The sequence below is a fragment of the Sesamum indicum genome, linkage group LG2 (assembly GCF_026168435.1).
Source record: "Sesamum indicum cultivar Baizhima isolate 11 linkage group LG2, ASM2616843v1, whole genome shotgun sequence".
In the NCBI taxonomy this organism is placed as follows: domain Eukaryota; kingdom Viridiplantae; phylum Streptophyta; class Magnoliopsida; order Lamiales; family Pedaliaceae; genus Sesamum; species Sesamum indicum.
Genome location: NC_142658.1, coordinates 22015314 through 22029690, shown reverse-complemented (window position 1 = coordinate 22029690; position 14377 = coordinate 22015314). Strand labels below are relative to the sequence as shown.

At 29.7% G+C, this 14377-nt stretch overlaps 1 protein-coding gene across 1 annotated transcript; it reads right to left on the bottom strand.

The window, feature by feature from the left end:
• Window positions 1-581: 581 nt before the first annotated feature.
• On the bottom strand, window positions 582-1824 carry LOC105156549 (transcription factor PRE6). Its single transcript, XM_011072712.3, has 2 exons — window positions 1407-1824; window positions 582-902 (listed from the first exon to the last, which is right to left on the bottom strand). Exons 1-2 carry the CDS (start codon window positions 1797-1799, stop codon window positions 750-752), a joined length of 546 nt encoding a protein of 181 aa, XP_011071014.1. The 5' UTR covers window positions 1800-1824; the 3' UTR covers window positions 582-749.
• Between the last annotated feature and the right edge of the window lie 12553 nt (window positions 1825-14377).

Genomic DNA, 14377 nt, shown 5'->3' with positions numbered 1-14377 from the left:
GTTAAAAAGTTTCTATAAACTGCAAACCTTTAGGTCAAAAAAGGCACTTGCAATAATACGTACGTACATTCCTTAGTCATCAAAGCATCAAAAGTTTGAAACCAAATTAAAGTTAATTACTATATATGACAAAATCTATATATATTGTATATATTAATATAATAAATTAATATTTGTGTTTCGGTGTGTATTGAAGATTATATTTTATTACTATGAGAGAGCTGCATACTCCAAAGGTTTATATCTGTATATAGAGAAATTTTCTATCCAAATCAGATGTGGATAAACTAAATTAAATACGGATATGATTAATTAATTTTTATTAAATTATACATCGACCATAGACCAAATATATTATAAGGATTATATATATAATTGATTCAAATTCGATCAAATTCTATTTGAGTTAGAATTTTTCCCTCAAAATTAGTAAAACAGAACAAACTTCTCCAAAATTGACGTACCCAAAAGTTTGGAGCTGAAACCTAGCGAGTAGGTGCAACCCCTTTTTTTATTTTTTTCATATTTAATATATATATATATATATATATATGTGATCACTTTAACAAAACACAAAAGTCTCATGCAATGATATTTATAAATGGGGATACCTTGTACAGCATCCATAATTAAGTAGCTAAAATCCTAATTACCCGGCGGCCGATCGACTACAGCGACGACCAAACCCTAGACAACAATGAGAGCAAAAAGTACAACCATCTCTAAGCTTTATTATTACTAGTTAGCCATCACATTAGCAAGCTCCTAATTATGGCTGCTTGAGCACTGTCGCTGTCCGTAGAGTCCAAGAGCTCCGACAACCGGTCGCTGAGATCATCCACCTCCCTGTGTAGGTTCCTAATGTAGTTACAAGTCTCCTGCAACACTTTTGATGCCGAAACCTGCCCACATTGATGTAAATTAATAATTCCATGAACACCAATTAATTGTGCAGTTTCTCATACTTGTCAGCTCTTTTCACGAGCTGGAATCATCTTATCTAAAAATTTAAATTGATATACAAACTATATTCACGCAATGTGGACTTTTTCAACGATATTTGGCGTTGCAAACACGCGAGATAAGCTACATTATAGATGTAGGCGTTGTGTGTATATAAATTATATATGGTGTGTGGAGGGAACATTGTAGTCCCACATGCAAATTGTGAAGTAAATAAGGGGTTGTAGGGTTGTGGGCATAGCCATAGGACCTGGATACACTTATCCCTTGAAAACAAAATGAAGGCCACACAAAAAAGTTTTTGAATGCATACAAAAACGAATAAATGAAATTCATTAAGCAACAACATATATGTATATATAGACGTGGCGTGTGTATGTGTATTTATATATATATATGTATGTATGATTATGGATTTATAGTATATATATATATATATGTACCTTGTCGGAACGCCTGTTGCGGATCTCAGGGATAAGCTGTTGCAATTTGGACACGAGATCGGCGATCTGATCATCACTTATCCTGGAAACTCCTGATTGCCTTGAACGCGATCTTCTGCTAGACATTGTCAGAAGTCTTTTCTTTTTTTTTAAGAGGTAAAGAAACCCTAAATTATGAAGTGAGAAGTAGGTAGTTGTAGTGCTTGAATATTTCTTGATTCTTGGTGAGATGGGAAATGGGAAATGGGAAGGGGGAGGGTTTAAATTGAGGAGAAGTGAAGAAGCAAAGTTGTTTGGAGACAAGTTATGGGGAGAGGGAGGGGTAGGGAAGAAATATGAAATGCAAAAAACACTAAAAGAAGTAGTGTTGGAGGCGATGAAGACAAAGTGCATGGAAGAAAGCGGTGGGGGTGGGGGTATGCCTGTTTTTAAATAGAGAGGGAGGGTGGGTATCAATTAACATAATCTCAATCTGGAGAGAGAGGAGAGAGAGAGAGTATTATATATATGTATGGCCAATGGGCATGATGTGTGTGTTTGTGTCCTTCTCTATATGTTCCCCGAACTCCCAAACTGGGGTTAAGAGTTCAAATGGGTTAAAGCAAATTTGCGTGTTTATTACCCAACTCTGCGGGCCTCTTTGTGTCAGTCTTAGCACGCAAGCCCATGTTATCTTTATTATCTCCTCATCCTCCCATTTCATTTTATTATTATTATGTATCTCCCTCATACCATCAATTATTTCATATATTCACTAATATATTTTTAATTTTTATTTTATGATATAAATTGTTTGATCATATGAAGAGCTATACGAACTACCTAATAAATTTGACTGTCTTGGAAATTTCATTTGCTGCAATTAGGTTCTACAATGGTATAGGGGTCACGTTAGTTAATAGTATGATTGTTGACCGGTTAGTATAATTAGATTACAGGCACATAAATCAAGAATTTGGGTCAGATCCAACACGTGGTGTCTAGTAAAATCTGCATTAATTAATCTTAATCAAGAACTTCCTCTGATGATATCATTTTATAATTAAACAAGTGAAAAAGATAACTACCTGAAAAACACCAAAGAGCGAGACAAATTAGTACCCGGGATTCTGATTGTCGTGAAAGATATAACAACTGAGAATTTTTTTACTGGTTAGAGTTTCAAAGTGGTGTAGCATTTATAATTAACTAAGAGATGAGGTTCCTTATCTTGTCATAAAAATTAAGCAAGCACTTTTTACAAGGAATTAATTACTAGTTTATATAGTAGAAAATAATATTAAGGGATGGGTTTTGTTTGGTAGCGAGAATGTTAGCTGGAATCTTGAGATACAAAGGCAGCATCAGATTTAGGGGGTAAAAAACATGCATCGGGGCGGTAAAGGAACCGCACGTGACGGGGGATATGTCGCAGTATCTTCCGGCGAGATTCCAGCTCCAGCTTTAATTTCGTTAACACTGTGAAGCTGCTCGAGGGAGAATTCTAGCATCATTATATTTGATCCGACTTAAACTAATTATATTATAAGTTTAATATATTTTTTTATATGAATAGTGTATAATTTAAAAAAAATAACAATTACATGACAAGCATATCATATTTGCTATATGTGATTAGTTTAATTCAGTTAAATTTGATCGGAAGCTGCTCTTTTTTATTTATTTTTAATTTTTTGTGCTAAAGAAAAATAAATAGATCATAATAAGTTTGTTTTTGGCTATTTTAATTTGAAAAAATTACTGCTACATAATATTTCTGTCATTAAAAAAATATACGTATATGTGGGCATATAAGTATTTATTAATATGTATTATTTTGGGATGATGAGGGCAAGATTTTGACACTTTTGCATATAATTTGGTGAGATGGGATGCGATTCAAAGAGCCCTCTTCAGCCTTATAACATATGTCACTTTTAAATTGAAGATTTATCGTGGCAACATACTTAGATTTGTCTATTATAAATTATTCTCATGAATATACAACTAGTGTATTCAATCTCCAAATTGAAAAAAATACTAAAAGAAAAAAATAGTGAGCAGTGACTAGTCTAAAAATATAGTAATTATATATATATATATATATATATATATATTCAAGACAAAAATTCAATTATAAAATAAGTTCAATAGTACTTTATAAATATAAAAAAATAAAAATAAAAATTCTCAAATTTAATTGATTACAATATTGATAATTGTAATAATAATTTATCATTTTTATTTGAAAGAAAAGAAAAGGGAAAAACAAAAAAAAGCACATGACACCAAAGAAGGTGAACTTTAGTGGAAGCTGTTAAGTAGATCAAGTTTGAATATTTTCATGTATATGGAACAAATAAAAGAAAGGTCCTGGTGATGATGCCATAATCATCAAAGGTTGTCTGATTCCGATTTGCCAACGCCATGACAGGCATGATTGCTGGATTATGCCTCTTCCCTTTCTCTTAATTAGTATCACGTGCACCCCTGCAACTTTCTCCAATTCTTGTAATTTCATGCCGGTTTTAAACTTGGTTGCAACCTTCCTATCAGTTTTTTTAAAGTGATGAATTATTTGTTTTTAGTAAATTAATTATAATTAATGATAATAATTATATAATTATATATAATTTTTAATATTAGATAATTATATTTACTCAAAACTACTATTAAAATAAAATTCATGTGTATCTATTTGGCTGCACCCTCCACATATTCACGTTTATCTATTTGGATGTTTGCTAAGATTTAAAGTAAACGTTCATCAGCTTATTATTAAAAATAAATTGAAAAGAGTGGTTGTTTTATAATTTTTATTTTCGAAATGTTTCATGAATTAAGTTAATTCAAATCAAAAGTTATAATATTATAAGAAATACAATATTAGTGATCAACTATCAAGTGATAATTTTAAAGTTATCATTAATAATATATTGAGTGACAATAATTTTTATCTGGTCACTATATAATTATTAATTATAAAATTATGTATAAAGTTGTCAGTAAATACAATTAATGACACATCTACAGTGACAACTATTATTTGTTATCACTAGATCGTCGCCATACATGAGTCACAATTAATGAGGCAAAATACCTTTTTAGTTCCATAAAATAAAGGCAGAATTTTTGTTGGTACTATAACTATGGCAGGTGATGCTTTTAGTTCTATAAAACTCATAATCACGTCTTTTAGGTCCAAAAAGATGTGATTTTGAGCAATTTAGTCCAAAATTACATGGTCTTTTTAGTCCCAAAAACCACAATGCACGTGACTTTTTGAAGCTAAAAATACGTGATTATGAGTTTTATAGGACTAAATGAAACATCTGTCATAGTTGTGGTACCAAAACGAATTCTGCCCTTATTTTATGAAATTGAAAAATGTATAAAACTCATAGTTGTGCATATTTTTTTGCCATTAGTTCATGTTAATAATAATTTTTATAAACTGATAATGATGATTAAAATCATGAAATTTCTTATTATGACAAAATAAATAGTCTTGTCTCTAAATATATATAATTAATGACAATATTAAAAATATCACTTGATTGTTTTTTGTCATCGATCTTCTATTTTCTTGTAGTGTAAACAACTCTCTACTAACTTTCACACCTTATTGATAAAATTATAAATATGAAATTATTCTTTAGTTGAATCGATTTATTTTAAAGAAAATTATTGCAAGCATTCCTTACATACACTCCACGAACTAAGCTCATTCTATGACTAGTTAATTAAGAATGTGACAAGAAATGTACTAAGCTGGTTTAACTATGTAGTTTAAGGAAAAAATCTACCCTACAAATAAAAATTTACGAGCAACCAATAAAAATGTGTTTGAACTGATAATTTTAAGGTAAATATTTGAATTTGTTTGAACAATTTTGTACTGCAACATATTAAGTTATAATTAGTTGTTTGTGTTGTTGAGATGTGAAAATGATATGGAAGATCATCCTTGTTTCCCACTCACAACATCATATTACCTCCAAAATTTCATTATTCTCATGAGGATATTACCTGTTTTATTTTATAGGGCTGTACGCTCCCAAAATAAATCATGTCCCTTTAATTTTATTTTGTATTTCTAGCATTATCAAATACTATTGTCGGGTACTATTCTTTTATTGTGTTCTTCCTGTTTATAACAATTAGAAACACGACTCGAACAGGAGTACAAAGTAGTGAATGCACACATCTTCACACACTTTTTAACTTTTACTTTCTCAAACAAATCTAAGCTATTGATCATCATCAAATTTTTATTAATAATATTATACGTAAAAAAAATTTTAATTTCGTTAATTAAATTAAATTTTATGGGCAGCCCGACATTTTTCAGAACAAGTAGGGAGAGTTTTTTAATTTCACCGTCTTGGGCTCTTAAAATGTTGACTAAAATTCCCATGTTTTGACTGGCAGAATATTACTACAATGTTCTAATCTTGGTTTTGAATTTTGTTGGCTACTGCCGGCGCCATGCATGTCAGAGTCAGAGTCCGAGTCCGTGCACCATGGGGGAGGGGGTCACTCTCATCATCCAAATTGAAAATATTAAAACATTCACAAATTCAAATTTCATGATATTCTTAAGCTCTACTATTTTCCATACTACATATATATATATATATATATATATATTCCTAATTAAAAGAAAATAAAAATTAGTGGCGAGGAAGTATATATGTAAAAACAATGACTGATTTTATCTTAGGTATGGTTGTTGCTTTCATGTCCGATGAAATTGAACAAAGCAAATCGGATTTTTTTTGTTGTAGATTTTATTTGATTAAACATACAAACATTCTGCGTGTAAATTTTTTTTAAATAAAATATATACATTATATTTATATACATAACGTGTGTATATTAAATTAAATGAAAAAATAAAATACGACTTGCAAAAAAAAATATGAGTCCGTGAACAGAGAGAGGCAAACAGGGCATGTAGCCCTACATAACCATAAACAATGTGAAACCAAGACAAACACACACGACACCTATAGCAGCATATGGAGTCAGTTTTATCGCGATCGGGGCATGTGATATGCTGTGTTTTGGATGCTTTGAAACTAGTCAAATTTGGTTTACTACCAATCCACTCATTTCCTTTCCACTTCTTGTCCTCCTTCATTTTTCTCACTTTCTCACCGGTGCATTCCCCCTCCCCGGTAGGGAAAATACAAAATTGGTATATATCAATAGGGGCAACAAAATACATTTCCTTCCGTAGGGAAGTTTTCGGTGGTCTCGACTCTGCTCCTATGCATCAAATTTTGACCCAAACCCTTTTCATCAATCATATTTATCTAATACACAATACATCAAATTTTGACATATATAGTTAATGTTGGAAATAAATTAAATAACTTTTTTAGTTACCAAATTATTTTCGACACTTTTTTAAATTTAATGTGCCAGTTTTCTCTGGTATTTATTTGAGGTTTATGACCCCATTAATATAATGGTGTAATTGTACTCTTATAAAGTTTAATAATATTTGACTGTTACCTATAATTGATTTTGTTATAATTTTATGAGTTTTTATTAGACCATCAAATTTATCATAGCGTTAAAATTCTTTCTAAAGGGTCACTTGGTATGTTGAGAAATTAAACATTTCTATTGAGAATTTTATATGAGTGTTAAGAAATATATTTTATCGTGCATATGGGATGAAACACTAATGTAGCCTAATGAGATTTTATCATGGAGTTGTGGTCAGCCGTTAATATATGTATGCACGTAGGAGCCAATTAAGACTTTAGGACAGTAACTTTCTATCTCATGTGCAGCTTTCTAACTTTGAGCTTTATTTGATTTATTCCATCACTTTATATATTATGATAAATATTATGAACAAATTTGGTACGTAAAATATATTAAAATATAATTATAAATACAAATCACACGCTAAATAGTTCAATAGGATATGTATCAATCGTTCAGGACCACTCGACTCCTATCCTAAACCCTGCCACTAATGATGTTTCATACGTCCATATATAGTTATCCTAGTACTCCAACATCGGTCTAGAATGTATCAACTTTGTCATAGGTCTTAGGTTCGGTTCTACAACATTAATTTGGCAACAGATTGCCACAAAACAAGATGAAGCTCTGCACCACATTGCTTGAGAATTTGGGAACAAAACAATGTGATTTCATACACAAATGTTTCAGTCAGTCGGACAGTACTTGCATCAATTCACGAATGAAGACATTTTCATAAGCACTGTGTATTTTGCAGAGAACATGTCTTGCCTTTCCTTAAACGCTAACATGTCAAAGTTTTCGTTTGGCTTTTCGCCCCATTTGTCAACGTTCTGATTTCTCCCACTCTTTGAACATATTCAAGAGGCATGAAATCCAACTTTATCATATATATATACGTTCCTTTCAAATCATACTATTGTTGTGGATATCGTGTGATTCGTGTTTATATTATCTTAAATATATATTTTATAATATAAAATATCAATACAATAAATTACCATAATGTATATAGGAATGAAATAAATTATATAAACTCAAGAAATTAGAATAATATATCAATGGGGCCGTCATGAACTTATCGTTGTTCTAAAGCTATGATTACTTTTCCTACGTACAGGTTTTAACGACTTATTATGATCCCATGATAAAACTCTATCAGTTCTCAGCAGTGTCTCATTCCAGTACACGACTACGAGGAGATTATAGAAATCTACAGTCCCGTTGACAAAACTCTCAAAATTTGTGCAAATAGAAAGTATTTCAAGAACTCATAGAAACTTCTACCTTAGTGTGCCAAATGAAAAAGGTGATGGCCCTTTAAATAGTTTAAAAAATTTAATCGGTATAAAACATTAATTGATCTACTAATTAAAAACTAATAATCATCATATAATAAAATAAATTGCATAAATATGAACTTGTAAAGGTCAAATGCTTATTAGTACTACCTCATACAAGTTCAATTAAATAATTATAATAAAGGGGTTATAAAATGAGTACTATCAAAATAAAAAGGCAATTTAAGTTAAAATAAAGTATTGAAAATAATTTGATAATTTAAAAAATTATAAAACTTATTTCCAACCATCGTATCATCTTTATCAATATTTTATTCATACGTAAATTTATGAAGCAGTTATTACGAATAAATGATCGGACAGTGAGAATAATAATAGTTTTTTTTTAAAAACAATATAAAAAATTTTGAGTCTATTTTTAATATTTTTTAACTATATCTACGGGTGTTTGTAAATGCTTAAAATGAGCAGTTACAAGCTAATTACTAAAAAAATAGAATTTTTATTTTACGATTTTTGCTTTTAAACCGTTTAAATTAATTAGATATCAAGGGTGTTTGACTGAGCTTATTTTAAAAGATCTTATAAATTTGTACATTTTATAAGATATTTTTAGAGCTTATAAAATATTAAAAGTAAGCTTTTAGATAAAATAAAATTATGAAGCTAATAACAAATTTATAATTAATTCAAAGAAGTTTGTTCAAATCTTAAAAATAAGTTAGCAACTCTTTACTTTTTTTTTTGAAAGACTTTATATCCTAACATTTTATTTTAGAACTTATAAGTTCTTTTCCTAAAACATTTACATAATTTTTAGTATCTTATGAGCTGTCAAACATTTTATAAAATATTTTGAAAAGGTTATAAACTCACCCAAATACCCTCTTAAGCCAAAAACTCTAAAAACCTCCGTACCAATTTCTGCAATTAATTGATAAAATTGAAAATATTGAGTTATTTCTTCAAACACTAAAAATTTAACTTTCGTTTTTAAAAACTCTTAAGTTCACTGCAGTTAACTTCAAATTTTCCACAAACTATTCCTACCAAAAAAATAAAATATATTCCAACAACACCTTTTAAAAATCATAGCAACATTTTTCATGATAACCTTAAAAAAAATTCAGATCTCGAACCTCAGGAATAATTCCAAACAATGGTATTAATGAAATTGGACTCTTATCGCCATGGCCCAATGACAAGTACATTTCTTTGTGTGTGAAACGGAGTAATCATTACCTAATAAAGCTTTGGAGGCTCATGGGCCTATCTCTTGGCCTTCAAGACTTCATCTCAAGGCTGGCCCGAAACAATCCAAATGGAGGAAGCAACCAATGCATGGGCCTTGACTGACCTTTATTCATTTTTTTTTAAATAAAAGCGGAAGAAATAAATTATAATAAATTCATATAGAATTATATAAATACCAACCGAATTCAGTGGTTTTGAACTTATAATCAATAATAACAACCAGGCCAAAACATAATTGGTCAATGATCTTTTAAAATGCATCTTTTTCTTATTTACAATTGATTGAACATTAGTGGGGATCTTTACAATCTATTTATTCTCAAAATTCTACGTATATATTTACCGAAATAAATATGATTATGAGGACAAAGATATTCCCATTATTTTGTTCTTATACAGAATCTAGTTCTTTTGGGATTTATAATTGGTAATTATCTTAAAATTTCATGACGAGAAAATCCTCTATGCATGGCTTGAAAATTCATTATTAGTAATTTAATTTTCTGATAAAATAGGAGCCCAATAATGGTTGTTAGAAGTATAAAGAGGTGGCAATCAGCAGACTATTGATGATTAGTACAAATTATGACAATTATGCAGTGGAGTGGAGTGCAGTCCGCTGTTGCCCTAAACATTCAACTACTTGATTAGACATACATCTTGTCACCAATTATAACACACGGCATCAATTAATATGGGATAGACCAACAAATTTTCCGCATAACATTCAATGCTAAATTGGCCCCCACTATTCCCTTTCTTTTTTTAAATAAATTTTCAAGGAAACAACAATAAATTGCATTAATGTGAAAATTTCGGATTCATTTAAGAATTTATAATTTGCAGTGGAAGGCAGGGAGGTAGGGATCATCTCAACTATATACATAGCCATATCAGATAGGGCAAATCTAGCTTTTTTATAAAAGTCTCAAGATTCTTCACAAATATGTGGATATATACATATATATATATATATGAGTAGGACAAAATTCCATATTAATTTGTATTCTACGTCACCAAAAATTCTTGATATTTTTTAAGTGATGATTATGTACATAATTCTGTCAATATTTTAATAAATTGAGCAGAATATTGTCTAATCAATTCGACTAAAAATAATAAATAAATTTTGCAAACACTCAAGTAAATTGAGAAAATACCCACACATCAAGTAAGAGTTGAATCTATGATCTTGAATTTGATCTTAATATCTTAAAATCTTAATTACTAAACTAAGACATTATTGATTCTGAACTTTTGATTTTTGCTCGTTTTTAACAAATAAACTTCGACGCCAAGGACGACAGATTTCTGTAAATTAGTAGTACGAGAAAACCCTAACTAAAAATTACGGCAATTACCATTTCCAGACATTTCCGGGGGAGGTGATCATCATTTCCAGTGGCCCTCTATTAATTCATCCACGTTGCTTTCCAAGTTCAACACATACACAATTATAATAACATTGCAAATTGGACAATATTAAAGATCATTGACTACATCTGGGCACTGACCAAAAAGCTGTAACTAGTGCTGAAAAATGATAAATAATAAATTAAAGAATAAATTTAATTAATAAATTTATTTCGATCATATTAAATCATAATAAGTGATTATTAATTAACAATGTGCGAGACCAAATAAGCTTGTAACACGTGAATGATGATTGATAACGCTCATTCATCATCCAACCATGTCTAATAAACCAAATAGGTGTCAATCACTAAAATGGCTGCAGGTATGTCGTTTAATTGAAATGATGTGTTTATTTTGACGAAGTAGTATGTCCTCCTTTGGATAAAATGATGTGTACATTGGGATAAAAAGTCATAATATTTTACAAGCATCAATTTCAACTGAACGTGTCTATTCAATAGCACCTCCCAACTTCTATAAATAGATTTCCTGTTTACTGTATGTTCATTCAAATCAAATTCAAAGCTTTCCTAACAATAACTAGTATTCTAATGTTTTATATTTGAGAGAATTCAAAATATTATTTTAATTTGTTGGTTTTCAAAGTTTGTAGTGCTACATTTTGAGATTATAAGTCATTGTATTTTAATAAATGAATTAGAATCATGTCAGCACTATGACGCAGAAACACTCGCTAATTGTGTGAAAAATAAAAGATCTAACTCTAATTAACCTCGACTTCCTAATACACAACCACACCATATCCTTCATTTTTTACAACAACTAGTATGTACAGGTTCATATCGTTGCATGACTTTAATTAAGTCTCTTACATCATTGTCATATATGCTTCTGCTTTCCATTCGACAGGAAACAAATAACATTAAATTCAGTAGTGGTGTTACAGTTATACATGTATATATATTCTTAAAGAACCAGATTCTAGCAGTAGTTTGATCATAACTAGGGTTTGTATGATATATTATGCTATATTAATATATATTACTCTAATATATTTCTTTTTTTTTTTATAATGATTAAAACCCGACGACCAATTCCAATGCAGACTGTATTAGTACCATAAGTTTTTGCAAAAATAAAAAGAAAAAAAAATCCAAGAAGAAAGGAAGGGAAAAAGTTAGGCAGTAGATTCAATTATACGTAAGCTTTAGATTTGACAGTTTGTTTCTAATGAATTTGTGAATCCAATTGGAAGGAATTTGAGGAAAGGGTCTCATTCTCCACTTTTACGTACTCTTCCAATTTAATAATATACACAGATTTTGTAATAGCCAAACACACCACTGAATTTAGACCAGTATTTTTCATTGCCTGATGAACACACACACACACACACACACACTGGAGATACAAATTAATTAAGCAAATGGGTATCTATATATTTTAATTAATAATGCGTTAAAAATAATATGTTGCATCAAACGTCATGATTCTACCATGATTAAACATTAATTAATCCAGCTAACCCCCTTATTACTTGTCCATATATAATCAGTCATTTTATTATTGCAAACAGTAGTGAGCAATATGGATTAAATTAAAATTGATAACTGATGGAATCAAAACTATTTGACACACCTAAGAAGTTCCCCACTAGTGATGGCATCCACCTAATGATTAAGAAAGGTGAATGAATTTAGATTGTAAATTTGGAATAAAAAAATAAATATTCCAAAATTCCATTTCTAAGGAATTAGCGTGTTAGGCAAAATTCTTGAAATTTGTCATATATATTACTGGTGCACCAACATACATTCGGATATCAAAGACTATGGAGTTAGTAGTAAAAGGACAAGAATCAAAATCAAAATGAAAGAAGGGTGATATTATTTATTTGACAAGTAATTGATTAAATTGGAGCAAAGTCTTTTTCATGAATGTGGTGCTCCAAATGCATAGTATTCATTAATTTTGGGGTCTGTAACATTCAAAGGTCGGTGGCTCTTTGGTTTGGAGAAATTCACGGATTTCTTGCTTCCCAGCCCCCTCCATCTTTAATAAGTTTCAAGTGGACAGAAAGGTACCTTTGCGTCCATGCAAACATATATAATTTTTATTTATCAGAAATAATCAATTACAATATTCAGTACCTCAAAAATTAATTAAATATGACCATTCTTTTTCCACAATTAATTATTTTTAGGGTTATAATTAATCACAAAATTGATGTATTATAAATTAAACTAAAAAGAATATTATATATATATAAATTGTAAAGCGTGAGATATTGATATAGTTTGATAGACTTAGAATTGACATTTGCCTAACAATATTGTTGTGGATGAATATTGAACTAAGAAATTATGTATACGGCTCTTCCATTGACCATTGCGATACATTTTCCTTTAATTCATTTCTTTTCTCCAACTATAAACAATCTTTGATATCGATTCTATATACATATATATAGTACATGATGATTATGTGTATCATGCAATTTATTTATGTAATTAGGATTTATTAATTTGTACGTAGTACTAGTGTATGCATTATAAATTACATCAATAACCCTTCCTTTTTTGGCCTATTATTAGAGGTATAAATTTACTGAAATTAGGACGGGCATAATGTTCTTCTTTTTATGAATAAATAACTTTCTATATATGAGGAAAATGAATATGATCAAGTTATAACAAAATATTGAATGACAATTTGAAAATTAAAACAAGTTTTGTCACAAGTCAAAATGATAGAATATTCGATTTTTATTATGCTCGTGTCGTGAAGTATTAATAAATAATAACAATGTAAACTATTTAGTTTGAAAAACCACCTGATGGCCTAACAATAATTATTGTCAATTTAGACGTATTGTTGCTAGCTATTTTTATAATCCATTTAATATTTTAGCATTAATAGTTCTTAATTGTATTAGCAATAAGCAGTACGTATCCGTTATTTCACCCCAAATAGAGAAAAATAAAATAAAATAAGAGGTGAAATGAACTTTTATTTATTTGATTATCTAGCACGCAATACGTGGTTCCATCTTGGCCCTGCAAAATCAAAAGAGAAGGTGATGATGTGTTTGTTTTGGGTTGTGGCTTCTTTCTTTTTCTTTTCTCTTTCATTTTAATTTCAAAATATTTGGCCCTTAAACTTACTTTAATTGTTGAAATGGGACCAATTGCCACATGAATTCCCAAAATAACATGCCAACATGCAAGTAAAGAACCATACATCTCACATGGGTAGCCCCCCCCCTCTCAATATGCCCGATTTTTAATTAATCAATTTAAATAATAAACTAAAATTATCGAACTACAAAATTTACAGATCGAAAAATACAAAAATTAGATTGACTTGAAGAACATCGAAAACTTTTCCTAATGTTTGTTCATAATGCATCTGAATTTCCTCTAAAAGTACTCCACCACATCAGAAATAACAAAAACAACTTGACAATAAGCATATATCACAAGCAGCATAGAGATTATATAATTTATGTCGATCAATTGGTTGTTTATTAATATTAAAATTTTTCTAATTTCTTGATAT

Excerpts from the sequence above, each read along its gene's own strand:
- LOC105156549 (XM_011072712.3), bottom strand. The coding sequence starts at position 1,799 with ATGCACTTTGTCTTCATCGCCTCCAACACTACTTCTTTTAGTGTTTTT. Across the intron at positions 903-1,406 it reads GCAACAGGCGTTCCGACAAG|GTTTCGGCATCAAAAGTGTT; the intron begins GTACATATATAT and ends CAATGTGGGCAG.